Source organism: Megascapheus bottae, chromosome 16, assembly GCF_031878675.1.
Source record: "Megascapheus bottae isolate mThoBot1 chromosome 16, mThoBot2.hap1, whole genome shotgun sequence".
Lineage (NCBI taxonomy): Eukaryota > Metazoa > Chordata > Mammalia > Rodentia > Geomyidae > Megascapheus > Megascapheus bottae.
The window spans coordinates 3,341,923-3,367,295 of record NC_143524.1 but is presented as its reverse complement, the minus strand read 5'-3'; the positions used below and the strand labels follow the sequence as shown (position 1 = coordinate 3,367,295).

The following is a 25,373-nucleotide window of genomic DNA, read 5'->3' as shown; positions in this document are numbered from 1 at the left end:
AATCATGCTAGTTGTCGAATTGCTCTGGTAGGAGTTCCAATGCTGGATTTAGTATGACTGCTCAGAGTGGACACTATTGTCTTATTTCTTACTCTAGGGGAAATGATTTCAGTTTCTCCCTGCTTAATATGTTAACTGTAACTTGTCATATAGCCTTTATCATGCTCAGATTCATTGCTTCTATTCCTAGTTTCTTCATAAAAAGGATGTTAATTTTTGCCAAAGGCCTTTTCTGTGTCAATCAGGATAGTCATGGGATTTTTGTCCTTCATTCTGTAACATGCTACATTCCATCTATTGATTTCCATACATTTAGCCATCCTTGAATACCTAAGATGAAACTAATTTAATCAGCATATGATCTTTTTTACTGTGTGCAACATTTTATTGGGAATTACTGCATCATGTTTCATCAAAGTGACTTGTTCCTGTCTGGTTTGGGGATGGGTATAACACTACCTTTGAATACATTTTTTTCTATCTAGTGGAAAAAGTATGAGGAATAGTGTTGTTGGTTCTTTAAAGTTCTGACAGAATCTAACAGTTTATCTTTTTTTTTGTACTTAAGGTATCTTTATTTTTCCTGAGTTCCTTTTGGAGAGTAATATAGTATGCTATGCTTGTATCTTGTCGGAAAGAAACTTTGTATCAGTTAGTCCTGAGGGAGTTTCTGGAATAAATAATTTGTATTAGCACATTTTTTCCTGGTTATATAATCATGTAAATATACTTACTGCAATTTGTGAAAACATTGGCTAAAATGGTCCTCAGTTGTTTCTTTGTGAATTATTTGCTCTACCACTTGAACTACAATTCCATTTCTAGCTTTTTCTTGATTAATTAGAGGTAAGAGTCTTACAGATTTTTTTTCTGACTGGCTTCAAAACATGACCCTCAGAACTTAGCTTTCTGCATATAGCTAATGGTGCAGGCATGAGCTACTAGTGCCTAGCTCTTTGTGAGTTATGACCAAGCAACAGTGGTTTCAAATAGTATGAGAAGCATCGGGGAATTTGTTGGCAATGCAGAATCTCAGGACAAAGCTCTGTTTTCCAAATCAAAATCTCTGCCCATGCTGCTCAATTGCTAGAGTTATAGTTCAGTTATAAGTCATTTACAAATGAGTGCCTGCCTAGTAAAAAAGTCCCAAGTTCAAATCCCCAGTACTTCCCCCAAAATTAATAAAGGATCCTGGTTGTGTTGTCAGACATATTTATTGCATAGTAGTAGCTTTTGTTTGCTAGGTACCTGTAGGTTCCATCTGCTCACCAAATGAACACAGCCAGTTAACTCATAATATTGAAGTCTAGAGGAATAGCATGACCCATTCCAGGCCTCTCAGGGTGTGCTCGTGATTGAGCTGGTGGCAGTATCCAGGTATATTGGTAATTAATAGTAATACAAGTGTTCTGGGGGAAAATGTTATTTATTTGATGAATGCAAGTGGTTGTAGGTAGTTTTCATAAATAACCTTTAGGCCCTGGTGTGTGCTTGCATTCTCTGAGCAGTGCCTTGGCAAGTAATGCAAGTGGAACAATGCTCTTGCGAGTGATTTATCCACATACTGTGCTATTGTCAGACACTTAATGCTTGAATGCTTTGAAGTAAAGTGACCATGCCCCAGGTTTCATACCAGAAAGATTCGTTATTAAAGTATTGTAATAATTTCAGTGAATTTTTTTTTTTTTTGGTGGGTCCTGGGGTTTGAAGTCTAAGCCTAGGCACTGTCCCTGAGCTCTTCAGCTCAAGGCTACCACCCTACCCCCCTTGAGCCACAGCCCATTTTCTAGTGATTAATTAAAAAATAAGAGTCTCATGGACTTTAGTGCCTCAGTTGGCTTTGCACTGCAATCCTCAGATCTCAGCCTCCTGAGTAGCTAGGATTACAGGCTTGAGCTACTGTACCCAGCTATCAGTAAGTCTTCAATTAAAGCTTTAGTCTGAGAAGAATAGAATTTACTCAACCATTTGGTCCAGTTTTATGTATGTAACAAGAAAAGTTGGGAATAACCGAGATTGCCTTCTCTGGCATCATGTGAGCGGAGGCTCCCTAGAAACCTACTCATTGTATCTCTAGCCCTTCTGGGTAGGAAAAATGGCAACTTTAAACTCCTTTAATTTTCTTTTTATAAAAGAAGTCCAGAAAGATTGATGGAAGGTCGTTATCCCTAACTGCTTACTTAACTATAGTTGAGGGTGAATTTTAAAGTAAATTTATGTTTACTAACAGTGAGTTGTTCTGATGCTAGTTTTTCTGCTAATCCGATTAGTCAGCATTTTTAACCACTCTGCTTTACCTCAGGCCTGGCAGTTGAACTTTGTAATTATTATTTTATGTTTAGCTTCTTTCTACTTCAGAGGGAACAAATAGAAACATGGGTTAAGCCTAGTGTAACTAATTTACCAGTGCCATGTGTTTCTAGTCAGTTTGCTACACTTTGAAATACAGTACATAATATCTGCTGAAGTCTTCTTTGCTTAAAGTTTGATTTTTCAGTTGGAGGTATTCATAATACGAAAGAAATTCCCATATTCATAATATGAAAGAAATTCCCATGGAAATGTTCTGTTTTGAAAAACATGTTACTCTAACTCAGGATAGTGGGAAACAAAAGGAATTAAAGTCATATTACTTTTCTCTTCTGTTTAGCTTGTGTTTTAGGTAAGTAATGAAGCCCAGGGTTATGGGCAGGAGATATGGAGGACCTGGGTCATTAGATAGCTGGGTAACACAGCCCAAGTAGATGCTGACAGATTGCCTTGAGCTTATTCTAGCAGCCTGAGCTAGTGCTCCGGTTTCTGGACTGCCACTGTGTGAGGATGACTACCTTTGCTCTACCTTGTTTTTGTGGGGGAGAGGCAGGGGATGGTCAGTCCTGGGGCTTGAATTCTGAGCCTAGGTGCTGTCCTTGAACTTGTTTGCTCAAGGCTAACCCTCTACCACTTGAGCCATAGTACCACTTCTGCCTTTTTGTGTTTATGTGGTACTGTGGGATGGAACCCAGGACTTCATACATGTTAGGCAAGCACTCTACCATGAAGCTACATTTCTAGCCTTGCTCTACCATTCTTCCCTCTTTTTTTTTATTCTTTCTTTGGTCGATCCTGAGGCTTGGACTCTGGGCCTGGGCGTTGTCCTTGAGTTACAGCACCTCTTCGCCTCTTCCAGTTTTCAATGGTTAATTGGAGATAAGAGTGGCTGAGTCTTTAGTACCCTAGCTGGCTTTGAATCGCAATCCTCAGATCTTAGCCTCCTTAGTAGCTAGGATTACAGGCATGAGCTACTGGGCTCAGCTTGCTTCTACCATTGGGGTTTTTTTTTTGTTTTGGGTTTTTTTTTTTTTTGGGGTGGGTCATGGGGCTTGAACTTGGCCTGCCTGGGTGCTGTCCCTGAGTTCTTCAGCTCAAGGCTACCACCCTACTCTTGAGCCAAGCCCTACTTCCTGTTTTCTAGAGGTTAGTTGGAGAGAAGAGCCTCAAGTACTTTTGTGCCTGGGCTGGCTTTGAACCTTGATCCTCAGATCTCAGCCTCCTGAGTAGCTGAGATTACAGGCGTGAGCTGCCAGCTGCTCTACCATTCTTTGGGGGCTTTGTGGCTTGTGACATATTGGAGAAATCTTAAATATTTGGCTATTCCTACTTACCTAGGAAGGTGGGGACCTTGCCTGGGGTGATACTCAGGAGGGGAGAAGAGAAAGAGCTAGCTAACTAGAGAGAGCTAGCACAGCTGCACTAATGCAGAGGATGGCGGTGTGTGTGGTGGTAATAGAAGATGGCTGAAAGCAAGTATTAGTAGGCATGTAGTTCCTCTGGAGCAAGGAACATGAAAAGAACCAGGTAGTAAATATTTACAGGCTTCTGGGCCACAGATGGTTTATTCTTTCCTTTCAAAAGAAAAAAAAAAACCACAAAGCTTTAGATGTCTTAATTGTTCTTTTTCCCCATTTTTAAAAATTATTATAAAGGTAATATACATAGGGGTTAGAGATACATAAGTCAGGTAATGAGTCCATTTCTTTTGGACAATGTCACTCCTTCTCCTTGCTCTTTCCCAGTTTAACTCCCCCCCCCCTCCCCGTTTCTTCGGTTGGTTGTGGGATTTGAGCTCTGGGCCTGGACCCTGTCCCTGAGCTCTTCAGCTCAGCGCTACTGCCCTAACCCTTGAGCCACGGGGCCATTTCCAGTTTTCTGGTGGTTAATTGGAGATAAGAGTCTCATGGACTTTAGTGCCACAGCTGGCTTTGAACTGCAATCCTCAGATCTTAACCTCCTGAGTAGCTAGGGTTTCAGGAATGAGCCAGCGCACCCGGCTGTTTTAACAATTTTTCCCCCTCAGTCCTGAGGCTTTCACTTAGAGTCTTTGCACTGTCCTTGGGCTTTCTCAAGGCTAGGGCTTTACCACAACATCACTTTTGATTTTTTTCTGTGTATGTGGTACTGAGGAATTCAACCCAGGTCTTGGTGCATGCTAGGCAAGCACTCTACCACTAGACCACCATCCTGGCCCCGTTTTAACCCTTCTTGACAGGCAACCTGTGTGGGTTGGATTAGATGTTTGCCAACTCCTGTTCTTTATGATTGATGATTAGTCTTGTGTTTAATGAATTTCCTTCGTAAGGCTGAGATCTTTGCAGTTTTTACTTGAATTAGGTAAAATTTAGCACGACTCACAACTCCAAGTTAAACTCTGATTGTCATTTAATTTCAGATTTGATTGGGCTTTATTTAATCTTTTTGTTTTGAGACAGGGTCTCGCTGCAGTGCATGCTAGCTTTAAACTTAACATTCTTCTGGCTCAGCCTCCTGAATTCTGAGATTAACGACATACTCCACCAGAGAGAGACAAGGGTGGGGGGGAGAGTTTTAATAGGTTTTTTTCATTGTTTTGCCTTTGTATGGGATTATGAAAAATAAATATTTGCTCTGACCTAGTGTTGTTATTGTTGCTTTTTAATTTTATTTTATTGTTAGGGTGATATACAGAGGGGTTGCAGTTACATTCATCAGCTAGTGAGTATATTACTTACTGAACTTGTTCCCTCTTCCCATGTTTTTCCCAACCCCCTTCCACTCATCTTGTTTTTCATCTTTTTTTTTTGGGGGGGGGGGTCATGGGGCTTGAACTTGGCCTGGGCCCTGAGCTCTTCAGCTCAAGGCTACCACCCTACTCTTGAGCCAAGCCCTGCTTCCTGTTTTCTAGAGGTTAATTGGAGATGAGAGTCTCATGGACTTTAGTGCCCGGGCTGGCTTTGAACCTTGATCCTCAGATCTGAGCCTCCCAAGTAGCTAGGATTACAGGTGTGAGCCACCATGCCCAGCAATATGATGATTAAAAAAAAAGAATTTGTTAATAAGAAGCTGTGTTACTCTAGCAGAAATATTGTAGAAAGCACTTGACAGTGTTATTTTGTGTACCCATAAGGGAGGACTTCTTCCTCTTCATAGGAGTGGAAACCAACTGTCCCCCATTCCCTCCATTGGATTTATTTTTTAGCATTATGTTTTGTCTTACTGCTACTGACCTTCCCCTCAAAATGGTTTTCTTCTAGAAAGTACTAGCTCAGTAATTGTGTTCGAATCCAGTTGCTGCTCACCTCACTAGTTAGTGCAGGCCTTCAGGTTGTTGGCCAGGTTGGCCTCAGAGTGCCCTCCTTCTCACCTTGGGCAGAGATCTTGCCTGCTAGTATGGTTGTTACTGTTCGTGTTGTGAGTTATGTTTATCTGGCGCTTTTTTTTTTTTTTTTTTTGCCAGTCCTAGGCTTGAACTCAGGGCCTGAGCACTGTCCTTGGACTTTCTCAAGGCTAGAACTCTACCACTTGAGCCTCAGCACCACTTCCGGCTTTTTTTCTATATATGTGGTACTGAGGAATCGAACCCCGGTCTTCGTGCATGCTAGGCAAGCATTCTACTACTAGGCCAAACTCCTGGCCCCTATCTGGCATGTTTTTTGATGTCATGTATATAAAATTATCAATCTAGTCATGAAGAGGAGAGAGCCTTACCTACCCCTGTGAGTCTGGTACCAGGCTTCCTGTTGAGATGCCTTTGGAACTCTGGATTAAGTGAACTGTAGATGCTGCTTGTTCCTCAGCAGGTCTTGGGCCTTGGGCCCCTTGCTGTAATGCTTATAATAAACATATTCTGAGCATCAAAATGTTTTCTTAAGTAGAGTGAATTATAATCTTTTTTTTCAACATTTTTAAGGATGGCGTCTGTTTGCTTGCTTGCTCGCTTGCTTGCTTGCTTGCCAGTCCTGGGGCTTGAGCTTAGGGCCTGAGCACTGCCCTTGGGCTTTTCAAGGCTAGAGCTATAGGCTTGGGCCACAGCACCATTTCCGACTTTTTCTAAGTGTATGGTACCAAGGAAACAATCTGGGTCCTCGTGCATGCTAGACAATCACTCTTACACTAGGCCAAACTCCTGGCCCCATAATATTCTATTTGAAACTTACAGAGGAGCTTTTTTGAAGTTCCTTAAAATTTGCTTTCCTTGTTGTGTGGCCTGAACTTGGGGCATGGGTGCTGTCCCTGAGCTTTGTCACTCAAGACAAATGCTTTGCCACTTTGAGCCACAGCACCATTTCTGATTTTCTGGCAGTTAATTGAGATGAGAGTCTCATAGCTTTTCCTGCCCAGGCTGGCTTTGAACCTTGATCCTCAGATTTCAGCCTCATGAATAGCTAGGATTACAATTGTGATCCACCCATACTTAGCAACAATAGCTGCTGCTGCTGCTGCTCTTCCTCTTCCTCCTCCAGCTGTGTCGTCGTCGTTGCCTTCTTCTTCTTCTTCTTCTTCTTCTTCTTCTTCTTCTTCTTCTTCTTCTTCTTCTTGGATTAATCATGTGATTAGCTGTATAAATAAAAATTGTCTTCCATGATCTCCATTTTTCTAAGGAACGTATTTTGAGGCAGGTGTTTATGAGTATATTTCTGCCCTGTCTTCCAGTATGGGTGGATTTAGCTAAACATATGGTAAAAATGTGTGCTTTACGTAGGCTCCCCATCATCCTTCATTTAACACAGGGATTTACTAAGTAGCATGTGGATGATAACACTAACAAGACACTGGGCTGTCAAGCTGTTTTGAGTGGGCATTACAAGGCATCGCTATCTTACCACATTCTAGCTCAGGAATTCTGCAGTAAGCCTCTTTGACTGCTTGATGGGTTCCTACTGAGGACTTATACTTGATGCTGTCACCTTATCACCGGTTGGTCAGAGATGGTCTTTTAGATGCTCTCATTATGACAGCCTTTAGATGAGACTGTGGTCCTGCTATTCATACTTATTTTCATTTGGAACATAAGTATCTTTTATAGCTCTGTAACTTGTTGAAGGTGAGGAAGATAACATTGAGGAAAAAAACATGTCATACTGTGGGGTGATTGCCTTAGAGTTGACTATCAAATGAAATAACCTAGAAGACTCTGTTTTTCCTTTAAATTTCAATGTTAGATTCCAGTTTATAAATATCTTTATTAAGAGTGGCACAGGCTTGCTGTGCGCCAGTGGTTCACACTGGTAATCCTAGCTAATCCGGAGACTGGGATCTGAGGATCACATTTCAGAACCATGCTAGGCACAGAAGTCATTTAGACTCTTTTATTTCTAGTTAACCACTAGAAAACTGGAAGTGGCACTGTGGCTCAAGTGGTAGAGCATTAGCCTTGAGCTGAAGAGCTCAGGGACAGCACCCAGGCCCAAAGTTCAAGCCCCACGACCAACCCTTCTCCTTCTCCTCCCCCCCCCCCCCAAAAAAAAGCACAGACAGGTATCAGGCTTTTGAAAACAAAAAATCTAAAAGAACTAGTTTGCAGTGGTCATTCACTTCCATTGTATTCTACAAAGAGTTCTAGATAGACCTCATTAGTTGTTAAAGATAGAAATTTTATGAAGAATGTGCTCTGTACACTTCAGTAAAGGGTTATTTTCTGTATTTTTTTCTTTCAGCAATTCTTTAGTGAAGTATAAGTAAATTGGGCAAATTTAAATCATCCTTAATTTTAGCTTTGAATACTTTTGTTAACATTTTTTAAACAATAAAACAGTCTCTTAGAAATAAAAAAAGCCTGCAATGTTAACTATTAAAGTATTTCATAGGTTTAAGATGGAACTTATTTTACTTTTATGTGAGCCAAATTGATCTGCAGTTTAAATTATGGGAAATTAATATGTAAAGTTGAAATTATATGAAATACTCTCTGCATTTTGTTTAGACCAGCATGTTTTGGAAATTTGATCTTCACTCATCATCCCACATAGACACACTTCTAGAAAGAGAAGATGTAACACTGAAGGAGTTAATGGATGAGGAAGATGTTTTACAAGAATGTAAAGCTCAAAACCGCAAACTTATAGAGTTTCTGTTAAAAGCAGAATGTCTCGAAGATTTAGTCTCATTCATTATAGAAGAACCACCTCAAGACATGGATGAAAAGATCAGATACAAGTAAGAAAATTCCATCTTCTCTTTAGGGTGGGACTAAAGTTAAGTGGGGTAAAGATGATAGAGTCCTGGCCATGAATCCCCTAGAGCCACTGAAGCCATTGACAGAATGTTGAACTGACCAAGAGTGACAGATTCAGTGGGGTACAGAGTCCAGTCGAGAACTCAGCCTATCAGTTCATAGGAATCTGAATTTCAGCCACAAATATGAATGGATGGATGGTTTGCTTTATTAACTAATGAGTACCTTGTTAAAATAGCAAGACTACTCAAGTTAGGTAGAAGGCCTGATGTTTTGTGATGGCCCCAAATTGCCCATCAGATCTTGAGTTGGAGTGTGGGTTGTAAAGAGAGCATTGGTGAAACAAAAAAAATCAGACCTTCTGAAAACCAGTAAACAAATCTTGGTGAAATTAGCAAAGCTATATTAAACAGGAAGTGCTACAGTAACAATAATGGATTTTTCTGTTTATCACCAGTTTAATCTGCTTATAACAGAAAACAACATAATAGGGTGAGGAGCATTTATAACTATTACTTATAACATCTTTTATGCATACCCATGGATAACCTTTTTGAATATTAAATATGTTAACTTTTTATTGTTATAAACGTGATATAGAGGGGGGTTGTTTCATAAGTCAGGTAATGACTATTTCTTTTTAGACATTGTCACCCTAACATTAGGTACATTTAAATGAAGGTACTAGTTTATTTCTCTATATCCAGTTTTTCAAATACTCTTCCCCCTAGCTGGGCACTGGTGGTTCACGCCTATAATTCTAGCTAATCAGGAGGCTGAGATCTGAAAGTCACAGTTAAAAGTCAGCCCAGCATGAAAATCCCTGAGACCTTTATCTCCATTTAACCACCAGAAAACTGGAAGTGGTGCTGTGGCTCAAGTGGTAGAGCATTAGCCTTTTGCTAAAGAGCTCAGTGACAGTGTCCAGGCCCAGAGTTAAGCTCCACAACCTATCCCCCTCCCCTGAAAAAAATACTGTTCCTCATCTGGCCCTCCAAAATAGAGCACCTTTAGGAAAAATACTAATTGGTACCCCAAACCATCTTGATGGAGTAGAAGAACCATGGCCTTTTACTGGTGCTTCCTTTACCCCTCCTTCCCTATTCTGGTCCTCTTTCTTTTCCTGGGGAGAATTATCCAGTCAGGGAGTTAATCCTTACTAATGCCTTAACTTACGTGAAGCTTGGATGATCATATGTCATTTTTTTTTTTTCTCTGCCAACCGGTAAATTTTACATCTTCCATTAAGTGAAAGCCTCCACTCAGAGATCAAAAGAAAAATGAAAGAATTCTGGGTTCATTCCCTAAAAAGGAGAAGTACTTTGTTTCTTCCACAGTGAACCAGCATGTATGGGTGCTATCTGACCTGGGCATATCACCCAGAATGAGTCCAGGAGGACAGGTCTGCCATCAGGCCCTTACAGAAGCATTATGGTGCTTCCTTTGCACATGCTCTGGGAATTTGGGCCAGTAGCTTCCCTTCTTGGGTCTGGTTCTTCACATGCAAATAAAGTGAGTAGTTCTTTACCTAGTGAGAGAGGTATGTGAAGTGCTTATTTTATGAAAAGAAATTGTACCCTCATGGCCGGGAGTTTGGCTAGTGGTAGAGTGCTTGCCTAGCATGCACGAAGACCCGGGTTCGATTCCTTGGTACCACATACATAGCAAAAAGCTGGAAGTGGTGCTGAGGCTCAAGTGGTAGAGTGCTAGCCTTGAGAAAGGCCAAGGACAGTGCTCAAGCCCTAAGCCCAAGCCCAGTTCTGGCAAAAATAATAATAATAATAATAATAATAATCAGCAAATACACAGGGTTAGAGGTATGGCTCAGCAGCCGAGCCCCTGTGTAACTAGCACCAGGTTCTTGGTTCATATTGTAGTACCCCTTCCATCTTCTCTCAAGAGAGAAAAGAAAAGCCACCTGTGGTGAGAGCTGTTCAGTAGTAGGGTTCCATGCTGGGGCTTGGCATGTAACAGCAAATACTGAAGCCCTTACATGCGTCTGTCCTTAAACTGAGATGCATAGGAAGAAGGACAGTGGAATGAGGCCAGAACAGCCCCAGAAGACAGGCCAAAGAGGGTTTGGTGGGCTCTATAGGACCTTTGCTTCACTTTGAAACAAAAAACCATCTAAGAGTTTTGAGCAATGAGTAATGTTGGCTGACTTTTCAATGTGTCCTCTGCCTACTCCAGGGCTTTGAGGTCCTGAAGATAATAGAAGGGGAGCCAGGCACTGCTGACTCATGCCTTGTAATCCTAGCTACTCAAGAGATCTGAGGATCTTGTTATGAAGCCAGCCTCGGCAGTAAAGTATGTCTAGTGAACCAGCAGAAAACAGGAAGTGGTGCTTTGGCTCAAAGTGGTAAAGTGCTAACCTTGAGCAAAAAAGCATAGTAACAGCCCAGGGCCTGATTCAAGCCCCATAAACAGCCAAGAAAAAGAAAGGAAGGGCGGGCGGAAGGGAGGGAGAGGAAAAGAAGGAAGGTCAGTCAGAGGCTGCAGTGATCAGCAGAAGATCTTGGTGACCAGACTGGGGAGAGTGGTTAGCTTCCAGATGCATTAGATGAAATTATAACTGAAGGGGTCACCTGCTGAGTGTGAATTGGAGGAAACTCTGGGATTTGGCCAGGTACTTGAGGGGAGACACAAGGGTAAGGTCAGGTGTGTAGCTTCAGTCAGGTTTGAGCTACCTGGTTGGCTTTGGGTGGAGACAAGGAGTGGCACCAAGTACATGGGGTCCCCATGCTGCTGTGAGGCTGGCAAAAATCAGCTTGGAGCTGAGGCAGATGAAGAAAGGCTTGTTGCTGGATCTGGGTTTCATAGGGTCCAACCGATGGCCAGGCCCAGGAGAAGAGTCAGGAGAGAATGCAGCTTAAAAGCCACCAATGTCAGACTTCAGGGAGAAGAGAGAGATGGGGTCAGGCCTATTGCCCACAAGAATGAGGGGTCATGTGGTCAAGCTAGCAAGGGCCACTCTAGAGTAGAGCTGCTCTGAGAAGGAGGGGGAGGAGACAAGCGGAGAGAGAATGAGTTGAAACAAGAATGGCCGAAAGCAAAGTCAGGAGATAAGTGGATGTTCTTATTTATTTGGTCTGTGAATGTGTCTGTGAGACAGCTACAATAGAGAGTAAGTAGTAGCAGTGAGGATACTATCTAGTACTACTTTACAAATCAGCTGACAAGTACAGGATGACCTCAGGCAAAGGTGGGCTGAATCTGGTCAGTGACCAGTGTGGTTCCTCTAACCCGTGTTTTCTCTGTACAAGTGGGGTCAGAAAGAATACACAGGAAGTATTACTTAGGGTTGGAAGAACACCTTTCAGTGTTGTAGAAACATTGAATATTAAGAAGAGAAGAGTAGTCCTGCCTGTCCCAGAACTGTAACTATGCAATTCACAAGCCTCATGATGCATTTCATTGACTAGATGAAAGGAACGATAAAGAGCCCCATGTCTATATGGAATTGAGTCCACCTTTGCATTTTGCTCATAGGGTTAGGTCTTATTCACCTTTCTTTACTGTTTTCATGAAGAGATGGTTGAAGCAATGTGTCTAAGCCTCTCAAAAGCAACATTACTGTGGCTGTTAGTAAAAGAAAAAAAGAATACAGTAGTTACTCACCAAACACAACCTTATCCCAAGTTATGAGCATTTTGGATGTGTTACCTACTCTAAAGATAAGGACACAGAATGGTTAAGAACCTGCTCAAGGATATTCGGCTTGTAATTGATGGGGGCAGGTTTGAACCCAAATTGTAACTCCAGTAACTGCTACTTTAACTACTACATAATATTTCCCCTGGCATTATGGTTACTTTCTGTAAATTTATGAACACCTGTGTCACACCAAATGAGGAAGACTTTAATTGAGCTAGAATCCTCCAGAAGAGAACTCCTTGGTATTGTGATCTTCATATACACACCTCTGCCAGGTCTCTTCTTTTTTTTCTTCCTCATACAAAGGTTTTTGTTTTATTTTGTTTTTTGATTGTTGTTGTATTTTGTAATCTTACTCTGTGAAATCTTCTGGCCTAGCCCTAGACCTTCTTGGTGCTGTGGCGTTCTCTGTTGCCAGTGCTGTTTAAGCCAGATATTTCACACTAAGCAGCCATCTACTTAGTTTCCAGGAGTATCAGACTTCTGGCCCACAGTTCTTTTGTCATGTATCCACTTTGGGCTATTATGTCTTCTTTCTGCTCTGGTCAGCATTTGAGCTTGCCACCCCTAATGACACAGCTGTGGCTATAGCTTCAGAGTACCTGACAAGGAAGGGACTGTGTCAGAGTGTTGTCTGCTTGTTCCTGGAGTCTTCATTGGGACTGTTGATATAGAACTGATTTGTAGTAACAAGAGTAGAGCAAAAGGATGGATCTGTTGTCTCTTTTTTAGTGAATGATAATCAGAGGAGGGAGTAGTTGAGGGGGTGCAGGTATTTCTAAAGTGGTAGGAGTGCAGAGAGCAGATGCTGCCTTGTCTTTGTACGGACCCATATCTTACAGAGTGAGACCCTATGGTTTCCTGTCTTCAGTAATCCCTGGAAGATCGAGAAAGGCTGGCTTGGAAAGCACAAGGCTAGTGACCTGATCTCCTTCAGTATATTAGATATATGTTCTCATGGTAGAATACAGACTATACACTTGATAATGTCATCAAAACAACGTTGTCATATCACTTGCAGCCCATCTAAAAGTAGCACTGGCTGACCCAGGTATGTGCAACACGCCAGAGCCATTTCTAGATGCTGTGTGCAGTGCACCTTCTTGGAACCCATCAGCCCTTACATGTGGGGAGCAGGCTTCTGAAGGCTATGTGCTTACAGCTTTTACCCAGATCTCTGCCCTCCTTGAGAACTGAGAAGGTCTCACCTCTTCCATGCAGCGGCTAATGGTATGCTAGTTTTATGGAGGGGAAATGCATTCTTACCAAAACTTAGTTAAAAAGTATTTTTTTTTTGACAAAGTAGAAAAATTATTTTAGCTGAGAGACTGGACAAAATGGATGTTGTTGCTTTCATGAAATTATAGGAAACCTTGATTTGTGTTTTACTTTGTGTAATTAATTTGTTGGTATAATATCTGTTCTTCTAGGTATCCAAATATATCTTGTGAGTTGCTCACTTCTGATGTCTCCCAGATGAATGATAGACTGGGAGAAGATGAGTCCTTGCTAATGAAATTGTATAGCTTCCTCCTAAATGACTCCCCCTTGAACCCACTACTTGCCAGTTTCTTCAGCAAGGTGCTAAGTATTCTTATCAGCAGAAAACCAGAACAGGTAAATATGGTTTTTCAAATGGTAAGTGTTAGGGCCAGTTGTTTCTGAGATGATTTCCAGTAATGTTATCATGGTAATATTCTCAGTTTGTCTCACTGATAGAAGTTTTAAACATTCCAAGCACTGAGTGACTTGACACTGGTTTATACCTTAGTGGCATATTTTTTTAATTGACTTGGAGTTCACTTAACTTGTTAGCACACTTGGGGTTTTTTTGTTTTGTTTTGTTTTTTTCTCTCCTTGACAAGTGATTGGAAGCATGAGATTATTGAATGCCTGTGTGTGTACTTCAGTGGTTGAGTCTATAGGAGGTCCCAGGGTTGTGGGTATTGCTATAGCTATGTTGCTGGGTTTCCCCCAATACTTTTCCACAGGTATAACTGATGATTGTCTTGTCTACTCAGATACTTCACTACTGTGTAGCTCTGTAGTTGTTGCTCAGTAGTGTTCAACAGCAATTCATACCCCAGTGTTCTGGCACTAACCCACCATCCACACTGGCTTTGCTTTGCTCTAAATACCAAGTATGGGAGGCTGATTCCCAAGTATCTCATATGTATAGTTCCCCAAAGTGTCCATGGACCAGGTGCATTAGGGTTACCTGGGAATTTGTTAACATTTCAAGTCCTTACTCCTTAGAACCAGAAACTTCAGTGTACAATAAAATTGAGAGGGACTGTTGTTTCTAGTAGATATCTAGTGGTATGAAGGACTCCAGATTATTATTTATGGAAATAATACAGATAGAGCCTCGATGCTCAAGTATATACTGTAATCAGGCGAGTCAAACTGGTATTCTGCATGTTGGAAAGCAGTCTCCAGCAACTTGTCCTTGCTGTCAGCTCACATGAAGCGACTAGAACTATTTTGGGCTCAGTATGTTCTGTCCCATCCCAAGGCATGTTTCATTTTAGAAAGACGATATTGTTCTTTCCACATCATAATTATATAGGATAACTTTCCTAAGCGTGTTGGGAAAAAGATTCCTTTCCTTTTTGTAATAATCCTAAATCATGGTAACTGCCGCACACATTGTCTCTCATTTTTACTTTATGCTTAGAAATAAAAGTACTGCCGGCTACTTGAGGAGAGTGCAGCCTTGATGCCCCCAGTTAGTTCTCAGACATTATGGAGACCTTATATTTCAGCATACTTTTTCTCCTCAGTTCTGTGCTATTAGTTGTAAACCTACAGGCCATGGTTTTCAGTTACATATGATACAGTGGGAGAATATATGTATGTAAGACTTTCTGGACTCTGATTCTGTTAGACTCTGTCCTTGATATATTATGTATGGCAGTTCATGTGACAGTTGAACATTAAAAGAAGGTTCTCTCACCCATTACTCCTCACCCATCTTCCTCTCTAGAAAACAGAATTCTCTTAGCTGCAGAGGAGGGTAAAAAATTGGTTATGAGGGTAAATAAAGGGGTTTCATGGTGCATGAAAATATGCAATGCAGTCAGTGAGAAAAAAAATGAGACTTAAGTGACGTTACTACTAAAGATGCTTTTAAACTGAGACATGAGGAAACCTTCCAGATTTGTGTTTTACTGTATGTAATTAACCAGGGAGGGCTCTCTGGTACAGGCTTATGGTCCTCGGTATTGCACACCGCGTTGGCTGAGGTTTATAGTTGTAGGCTCAAGGTCCATGTTTCTACCAATAAGTCATAGAGTGTTATGATCACATGGACCTTTCCCTGCTCTCTATTACCCTTTCAGAAACTGGGATTCAGTTTTGAGTATCAATGCCATTTCCCAAAGGTTTATGTCAAAATATTTAGCTTTATGATCCAGGAAGCAGTGTGTGATGTAATTTTATCTAATGTGTAGCAGTTCTGGTTCCAGCATATCTGGCAGTAAGACATCTTCATGCAGGTTGGTAGAAGACCTATGGCTTTTGTTGATAGCTATGTCTGAGTTGAAATCCTAGAGGAAGCCATTCCTTTCACTTACCTAAGTCTTGATTTCAGATCTGTAGCACTGAATTATTCAGTCCCTAACCTGCTAGGGTGTGGCAAGGTGTTGTGGTGATAGATCATAGGCCCATACAAGTAGAAATCAGGAAAGGCACACAACATTGTAGCCACAAAGTTCAGAGTCATCTTCTTACAACTCTTCACCAGCCATTCACCAGCCACCCATCAGTGTGAAGTGATTGCTGGAACAAAAGCCAACTCCCCTCCATGTAGCAAATGACTATTTACTTTGAAGTAGAAATTAATGTTTCACGTTCTTTCTCTCTCTTTTATGTCAGTCACGGGGCTTGAATTCTAGGCCTACTTGATATCTCTGAGCTTCTCAGCTCAAGGCTAGTGGTCTACCACTTGAGCACCACTTCCAGTTTTCCAGTGCTTAATTGGAGATAAGAGTCTATCAAAAAAAAATTTTTATGTGCCTGGACTGGATTTGAACTGCGATCCCCTCCTGATTAGCTAAGATTACAAGTGTGAGCCACTGGTGCCCAGCTATTTTTTTCTCATAAGTCTAACAGAAGTATAAACTATAAAGTAGTGTGTTATCTCTGTATGTGTGTATTAAATCTTTTATTGCCATCTTTTTAATTAACAACAAACTGGGCATCAGTGGCTCTTGTCTGTAATTCTAGTTCTTCAGGAGGCTTAGATCTTAGGACTGTAGTTCAAAGCCAACCCAGGCAGAAAACCAGAAGTGGTGCTGTGGCTCAAGTGGTAGAGTGTTAACCTTGAACACAAAAGAGTCCCAGGGGCAGTGCCCAGACATAGAGGTCAAGCCCCACAACTGAGAAAAAGAAAAAAGACTCTTAATATCTTCTGTTTGTGTTTAGGGTGTGTGCTAAGCTGTTTATGAGTAGAGAACTCATAGTCAGTCTTTACAGTTTCATGTTTGATTACCAGCTCAGTCCTTGGCTTTCAGTCAGCTTAGGGACAGAATTTTGGAAGGCGTGGTAGTCAGGATTTAAAGCATTCTAAAGTTTGTAATTCCCTTGTTATATGTCATTCAGTTTTTTTAATTTTTCTCCTCTAGATTGTGGATTTCTTAAAAAAGAAACGTGATTTTGTAGACCTTATTATAAAGCATATAGGAACTTCTGCTATCATGGATTTGTTGCTCAGGCTCCTGACATGTATTGAGCCTCCACAACCCAGGCAAGAAGTACTGAATGTAAGTAATATATCTACTGTTGACTCTGGTTCATGGTGCTGGTCTGTGATGGGTTTGTGGTGACAAGACTGCTATGCTTTTAGGGGACCCTGTGGGATTATAGTTGGTGCCAGGGGTTTGTCTGGGGGCACTTGGGAGCTGGGAAGGAACTGCCCCAATGCGGGAAAAGATTCCAATTCTGTAGGACTGCTTACAGGTTGTTGGGAGTGCGAGTTAGTTTTTGTGGGGTGGTGAGGTAGATTGGATTGAGTGGAGTCTAAAATGGCAGAATGGAGGATTGGGAGCTCTCTTATCTGCATGTATACACCTCTGAATGTAAAAATAGGGTTGTACCTACAGGAGTGTAAAAAGAATGGGAATTTTGTGGGAAAGGACAGTTTAAAATTTAGATCAATGGTAATTTCAGAATTGATACTGTGTGAAGAGGGACAAGGGAACTGGGTTATCATTGATGTCTTCTCTTCTGCTATATCTTGGCCTCTCCTTCCCCATCCTTCTTCTTTGTCTTCTGAAACCATTCCCTAATTCATTTTATCTGCAATACTCAGCCTAGATCTTAAACTTACTGGATATGGTGGTGTATACCTATAATTCCAGCACACTACAGACAAGCAGTAGAGAGTGAAGTAAGTTTGAGAGTTAAAAGTCAGTCTAGGCTACTTAGCAATGCTTTGTCTCAGAAAAACAAAACAGACAAAATCTCTACTCATTGGAAATGAGTTTTGTTGAAAATTTTCAAAACCCAAGGGACCAAAAGATAAAGGAATGTCTATGAGAGGAAGAGCTGTGGAGTATTGTATAGTGAGCAGATAGCAATAGAGTTGGGCAGGCATACTGTGGAGTCTGATTAGGGCTGTTAAAATAACCCAGGCATTTCTGTGCACCTGACAGGCATCCAGTGACACCCGTGGCAGGGCTTTAAATTGGGATACCAGGGTCCTGTTAGATGTCTCTGTGAATCTGGATCTTTGCTTCAAAGATAAAGGAGGACAAAGGAGAAATGTCACCATAATGACTAAATTAATATAGGGGGAAGTTGGTTTAATGTGGTGTCATAGAATGAATTTATTGCTTTGGCCATTTCCAAATAAAGTGTGCTTTGGAAGGGATGGGGGAACAAAGAAGGAAGGTTTGTAAAGGCATAGATTGGAGGAAGGTTATTTGTAAACCTTTAGTAGACTTATTTGATTTGAAGGTTAGTCCTGAGCTGGGCTTGGAACATAGGTGCTTGTGAATCGCCATGGGCAAGGCAGTTTCTAAGCTTCCCCACAGCAGTTAGGAGCATCCTTCCCTATGTGTGGGCATTTATCATCCTCTCTGCTCTAAGTGTGACCCCTCAACTATCACTGGCAAGTTTTTAAAAAAATTCTTAAAGGACTTACTGAATCGAAGACCACATTTAAGAATTCTGGATTATCTGAAAATAGATCATAAAAGTTGGCCCTTTGTGGTTTTGTTTATGTTTTTGCCAATGCTGGGGCTTGAGCTCAGGGCCTGAGCACTGTCCTTGTGTTTTCTCTACCACTTGAACCACAGCACCACTTCTGGCCTTTTCTGTGTATGCTGTACTGAAGAATCAAACCCAGGGCTTTGTGCATGTTAGGCAAGCACTCTACCACTAGACTACACTCACAGCTTGGGCCATTCCCTTTGTAATGTCTGCTTGATAGTTTTTGTTTGCATTTTCCTTTAAACGATGTATTCCTCTTAAAAAGGCAAAGACCACATTGAGTGTTCTTCTGTCTTTTGCAAATTGATTTTTCCCTCTTCATTCCCTCAAACTTGTTTGTTTTGGAAGGTTAATTTAGCATTATTGTAATTGTTGTTATTTGCTGGTCTTAGGGCTTGAACTCAGGACCTTGGCGCTGTCCCTGAGCTCTTTGTGTTTAAAGCTAATACTGTACCACTTGAGCCACAGTGACTTTTTTCTGGGTAGTTTATTGGAGATAAGAGTCTCATGGACTTTTCTGCCCAGGCTGGCTTCAAACTGCCGTCAGATATCAGCCTTCTGAGTAGCTAGGACTACAGATGTGAGCTGTAGCAGCCTAACTAGAATCTACTTACTTAAAATAGAACTGTTATTATTGAGGTGTTGTACAGAGAGGTTGCCACTTTGTAACTCCAGTAATGAGTACATTTCTTTCCTCCCAACTCCCTATCCCTTCCCTGGCAACAAGTTATGTAGTTTATTTTCCATATAGTGTGTACTGAGCAGCATGATGTTCTGAGCACTAGCATGGTAGGCTAGTGCTACCATGTGAGCCAGGCTTCCCGCCCTGCTGCTAGTTGCTTTGGAAGTAGAGTCTCAAGGACTTTTCTGCTCCTGTTCAAACTGCCATCCTCTAAATCTCTCTCCTGAATAGCCAGGGCATGACTGAGCATGAGGTTGTTTCTTTTTGTTTTGTAAGTGGCTTTTTCAGTCAGCTGTTTATGGGGTTGGAAGTTCCTTGTAGAACTAACATTAAGCTAGCTGTTTTTTTTCTTTCTTATCCCGTCTTTTTGTTGTTAGTGGAAGTAGTAGTCATGACTTGAACCTCGGCCTGGGCGCTGCCCCTGGGCTTTTTTGCTCAAAGGTAGCACTCTATCACTTTGAGACACAGATTTTCCTGCCTGAGCTGGCTTTGAACAGTGATCCTCAGCTCTCTGCCTCCTGAGTAGCCAGTGGTACCCAGCATCCCTTTGTCATGTTTTTATTCACTCTTTTAACAGAGTTTAAGAGGCGATTTCCATGGTCCTGACAGTAGCTCTTAATATAGTTTTTAAGCCAGGCGAGGCAGCTCCTGCCTGTAATCCTAGCTACTCAGGAGGCTGAGGTCTGAGGATCAAGGTTCAAAGCCAGCCCAGACACAAAAGGACCTGAGACTCTAGAAAATGAGAAGTGGGGCTTGGCTGAAGTGTAGGACAGTAGCCTTGAGCTGAAGAGCTCAGGGACAGCGCCCAAGCTGAGTTCAAGCCCCATTACCACCCCCCTCATATATATATATTATATAATTTAATTTATTTTATTATGTATATATGTAGTTGTTAAATCTAAATGTCTCTTTTTGTTCATCCTGTGTTTGCTGTACACAGAGGGTCGATTTTTTTTTTTTTCAGTGCCAGCCCTGAGTCTTGAATTCAAGGTTTGAGTGCTGTCCCTGAGCTTCTTTTGCTCAAGGCTGTTGCTCTACCACTTGAGCCGCAGCTCCACTTCAGGTTTTGTTTTGGTTGTTTGTTGGAGGTGAGAATCTGCCAAGGTTGGCTTTAAACCAACCAAAAAGACAGACAGACAGACGGAAACAGACAGACAGACAAAAGAAAAGGAAGGAAGGAAGGATGGACGGAGGGAAGGAAGGCAGAAAGAACTAGGTTGGGTGCTAGGGGCTCAGGCCTGTATCCTACCTACTCAGGAGGCTGAGGATTTCAACCTAATCTGAGGATTCCAGTTCTAAACCAGCCTGGGCAGTGATCTTTAGATCTCAGTTTCCTGATTAGCTAGGGTTATAGGATTGAGCCACTGGCACCAGGTCAGAGGCTTGATTCTTAAGTACTGCCCTTAATTCTTCTGAGCTCAGATGACATTATCTTAGAGAACAGAAGTGCTACCCTCCTTACTGCCCAGTCCCCAGAAGCCATAGTATAGATTCTTCAGGGCTTACTACTTGGGAGTTACCTCATGGTTGAGGAAAGGATATGTAGAATTTTAGTGTATGGGCACAGGAATTTGGAGAGATACTGGTTCCCTTAGTATCTAATAATATATTCATTGGTATTTTCCTTGGGGGACTTTGAATTTTCTGTAGTGTTCAAAGTCCAGAGAAACCTGTAACAATCTACTTAAGTCTGATGGGTATTCCAATATGTTAATCTTCATTGGGACTTGAACAAGAGCCACTCATTATTATGATTACTTCCACAATGTCTTTTACAGTGGTTAAATGAGGAGAAAATTATCCAGAGGCTTGTGGAAATAGTTCATCCATCGCAAGAAGAAGATGTAAGTTCTCTTATATGATTCTAAGTTTTGGGGTTTTTTTTAATGGTTTATTTGGGCACAGAACGTACCTGTACGAATAGGGAGGTGTTAAGAGAAACCTGCTGTTCTTCTGTCTGCAATTTCTCAAACAATGCTACATTTTCCTTATACTCAGATTTCCAGAAATGTCAGGTGGCAGGACAGCACTACCTCCTTCCCAGAGCTAGGAATTCATGCTGAACCTACCTTTGTTATGGATTTCCTCTGTCCACAGTTGTATGTCTTTTATATGTGTCTTTATTAACGTGAAGTTGCCACATCTGCATTTGCTTTGTGGGCAGCACAGCAGGCTCGTGGTCATCACAGAGCCTCTGTGGTGACTTCGTTCTTGCTCTTCTTGGTCCTGACCTTTATGAATGGTGGCATTGAGGCTTGAGTTTATTCACTGAACCTTGTGCTGAGAGGCATTATTCGTCTCTCAGTGTCTATAATGTCACCGCTTCAAGTATCAGGCAAAGCCATTTAGGATTGCTAGTAGCCAGTTACTGACAGACATTACACTACTACATGGTTAGTTAAACCTCATGTCTATAAAGGCGTTAGTTTAAGGGTGACACAGGGTGTGTCTGTCACTAGACCTAAGATTGTAAGTTGTATTGCAGAATAGGCACCAGGTTTGAGGAGGACAGGGAAGAGGATAGCTAGAGATGTTTGCTCTACAAAAGTATATTTTCTGCAGAGAAGGTTTAACTCCCACTCTGTCTACTCTTTTTCAAAAACTTTGTGTCTAGAGTAAAATCAATAGCAGATTTTAAAGGAGGCCATCACTTCCTCATTGCTCCCTTTGAGACAGAGCAGAAAGTATTCCCTTGCAACAGCTACTGCCCTTGCCAAGGTCATGCTTTTCCTAGAGCACTTCTTTGCTGGGAACTATGGTAGAAGCCTTGTCTAGAAGGAGCACTCTGACTGCTTAGATGCCTAGCCTTCCTGCTATGGTTCCAGGAGCCCTGTTGCCCTACGTGTGGCCAGTGCAGTCTTTGGAGAACTATCCCTGAGTAGAGCCTGCCCCATGTACTGGCTCATTTCTGATTAGGTTTGTATTATTCAGAATTTGATTGCTAAAAAGATGGCAGAACTGGGCTGGGAATGTAGCTTAGTGGTAGAGTACTTGCCTAGCATGCATGAAACTCTGGGTTCAATTTCACATAAAACACAGAAAAAGCTGGAAGTCTCTAAAAACATACACACACATGTAATGTTAAAGTTCCGGACACCATTTGGTAGACGTGGGTTCTTGGTATATCTGCTGGAGTAGAATTGTTTTGTCTGTGTTAGGAACATACCACACTCTGTTCCACATTCACATAATACAGTGTGTCAGTGGTGAGGCTTTGGGGATTCAACTCTGCCAGACATCACCATATTTCTGACCCATTGTTATCCACACAACTGTGTGGTGGATCTTTGTGCTGTATGCAGTACAGCATTCTCATATGCAACCTTTACCCTGCCAGAGTGGAAGGCTTATGGTTCTCTTTGACGCTGCAGCCAATGGATAGTGTTAATTTACATCATTTCTTTTTTTTTGGTTGGTTGTTGGGCTTGAACTCTGGGCCTCGGTGCTGTCCTTAAGCTCATCAGCTCAAGGCTAGCACTCTACCACTTGAGCCACAGTGCTACTTCCAACTTACATTATATTTTTTTTAGCAATTCACCATGCACATTTTATTATAGGGTTAATTTCTAATTTTATGGCTAAAACTGTACCTTTTTTCCTTTAGCGACATTCAAATGCCTCACAGTCTCTTTGTGAAATTGTTCGCCTGAGCAGAGACCAGATGTTACAAGTTCAGAACAGTACAGAACCAGACCCCCTGCTTGCTACTCTAGAAAAGTATGTTTAAAATCAGTTCTCCTTTCTTTTATTGATGCTGTTTGATGTATTGGATCATGAATGACTGGTAAGTGCCGTGTTCATACGGGCATTGTGTCCTGGAACACTGGGTGGCAAGAGGTAAGAAGCAAAGAGACCACTGCTCTTTTCAGACTATTTATACACACCGAAGGGAAGAAGGTGAGCAAGTGACTTGTACATGTGGACTTTGAACTTCTCAAATGTTGTAAAATAGGATTCTTCAGAGCCATTCTATGATTTGATAGTCACATCTCACCTGGTCCCCACCTTTCAAGGGCTATGACCTTTGAATTAGATCCATTTGAGTTGGCAAGTTAATATAGAAAACCCAGGCATAGCCACACTTTGGATGAGTACTGGAAGACACCACATGGGTATTGCATGATTTTTGTCCTATTTAAGCTCTCCTGTATGTACTGAGCTCTTCTGCATGTTTTGGCTTACTACCTGTAATGTGCTTTTGTCAAACCACTGCTGTGTGATTTCCAGCAAGTACGACACGGACAGAGAACAAATTAAAGATAAGGGAGCTTGTTTGAAACTGTCTAGTGAGAAGTTAAGATTACCAATGTGCAATTTGGCTAAAAGAGATTACCAGCTGCTAAGTAAAGTACCATCTTATCTCCCGTTTCAGTAATTCTTGGTATTATAGCATAAACAAGATTGTCCACATCTGAATACCAGTTAGGATATTAATTAGGGTGAACCTTGTAGAAGTATCATTTAGTTAGATCATGAGACATTTAGTACATTGTTGTCCAAAGGAAATATAATAAAAGCTACGTATTTTTTTTTTTAAATCTTGAAAAGTAGAATGTGTCAAGTTAGATGATGTACACTCTGGGTGTGGGTTGGTGGCCAGTGCAGGGTCAGCCCTGCCCAGCAGGAATAGGACACTGAATTCTTTGTGCCACAAAAGAACTCCATCCAGTGAGCCCCCAGAGTACATGTATGTGCTTTCTTCTAAATGTGAAGCCATCAGTCCCCTTCTGAAATGAAGATAAGTATATGCTCACTGATGTCATTTCTTCTAATTCATGGACCTGATGGGTCAGTGACCTTGATGTCATGGAGTAAAGAATTACTCTGCTGAATTTAGCAATGGGCAGGACTTCATCATAATAGCAAAATAGTCCTTTCATGAATGAGGTCCAAACCCTGTGTCTTATGCCAGTGTTTGCTGATAAAGAGAACATAGTGAGAGAAGATTTCCTAGATTTTAGAAAACTTTAACAACAGTTACAGCTTTATATATTTGATATGTGTATAGTCATACATAATATCTATATAATTAGTCCACAGATTGAGCCATACTGTATGCTCGTGTACCACCTACGTAAAACCAAGTGTAGGTTAGTACCGAAGGAAGACTTTGCAGTGAACTGTGTTCACAAAGTAATAGAGTCTAGTAGTGGTAAGCAGTTGTAGGATTGGGTACCCTATATTTTTTTTTTCTGGACACTAATGAGCTCAGAACTTGGTGGGTTTTATTTTATTTGAGCCAATTAGTTTTATAGAAGTGAGTTTTTCCCCCATAAAAAGCAAAAACCACGGGTCAGGTGACAGGGGTGCTTGCCTAGCATGCACAAAGACCTGGGTTCGATTCCTTGGTAGGACATACATAGAAAAGCCAGAAGTGGTGCTCTGTCTCAAGTGACAGAGCGCTAGCCTTGCGGAAAAAGATCAAGGACAGTGCAGTGCTCAGGCCCTGAGTTAAAGCTCTAAGACTGGTAAAACAAAACAGGGGCAGGGAGTTTAGCCTAGTGGTAGAGTGCTTGCCTAGCATGCATGAAGACCCGGGTTCGATTCCTCTGTACCACATACATAGCAAAAAGCCGGAAGTGGTGCTGAGGCTCAAGTGGTAGAGTGCTGGCCTTGAGAAAGTCCAAGGACAGGGCTCAAGCCCTGAGGCAAAGCCTAGGACTGGCAAAAAAAAAAAAAACAAAACAAAACCAGAATGAGCTATTATTGCAGAGCCATGAATTAAAAATGTAGATGGATACTGGGTACCAGTAACTCACACCTCTAAATCCTACCTATTCAGAAGGCTGAGATCTAAGGATCTTACTTAAAGGCCTGCCTGGTCAGAGAAGTTAAGATCTCACATTTCTATAATCACAAAAGGCTGGGCTGGAAATAAGGCTCAAGTAGTAGGTAGATAGAGCACTAGTCATGCCAGTAGGCAGAGTGAATGAAGTCCTAAGTTCAAACCTTGGTACAAGTAAGACTGGGGGTGGGGGTGGAGTTTGGTCTAGTGGTAGAGTGCTTGCCTAGCATGCACCAAGACCCAGGTTCTATTCCTCCATACTACATACATAGAAAAAAGCCTGACGTATGCTATGTCTCAAGTGGTAGAACTCTAACCTTGAGAAAGCCCAAGGATAGTGCCCAGGCCTTGAGTTCAAGCCCCAGGACTGGCAAAAAAAAAAAAAGTGAACAGCTAAGGTTTTGCTGCTTAGTATTTCCTTCTTCTCCTTCAGTGGGAATCTTTGTGATAGCCATGAAATGACTCAAGGGAGATCCTCTGTTGCTCAAGGAGACTGTAGACTCACATAAGACCTCCTCTGGGGGAGGTGGACACATAACATGCTGGAAAAGTGTCTGTTTTCCACTCAC

General features: G+C 41.6%; 1 protein-coding gene across 12 annotated transcripts in view; it reads left to right on the top strand.

Moving 5' to 3' along the window:
* The window catches only part of Ppp6r3 (protein phosphatase 6 regulatory subunit 3), a 112,085-nt gene that overhangs the window by 39,206 nt on the left and 47,506 nt on the right, over nucleotides 1-25,373 (top strand). For all 12 annotated transcript variants that reach the window (XM_090347208.1, XM_090347207.1, XM_090347204.1 and 9 more), the window contains exons 3-7: nucleotides 8,219-8,451; nucleotides 13,555-13,741; nucleotides 16,750-16,887; nucleotides 20,798-20,863; nucleotides 22,624-22,736. In XM_090347208.1, coding sequence (XP_090203334.1) covers nucleotides 8,225-8,451; nucleotides 13,555-13,741; nucleotides 16,750-16,887; nucleotides 20,798-20,863; nucleotides 22,624-22,736 — 731 coding nt within the window. In that variant the 5' untranslated portion in view covers nucleotides 8,219-8,224. The remainder of the gene's footprint in view (nucleotides 1-8,218; nucleotides 8,452-13,554; nucleotides 13,742-16,749; nucleotides 16,888-20,797; nucleotides 20,864-22,623; nucleotides 22,737-25,373) is intronic.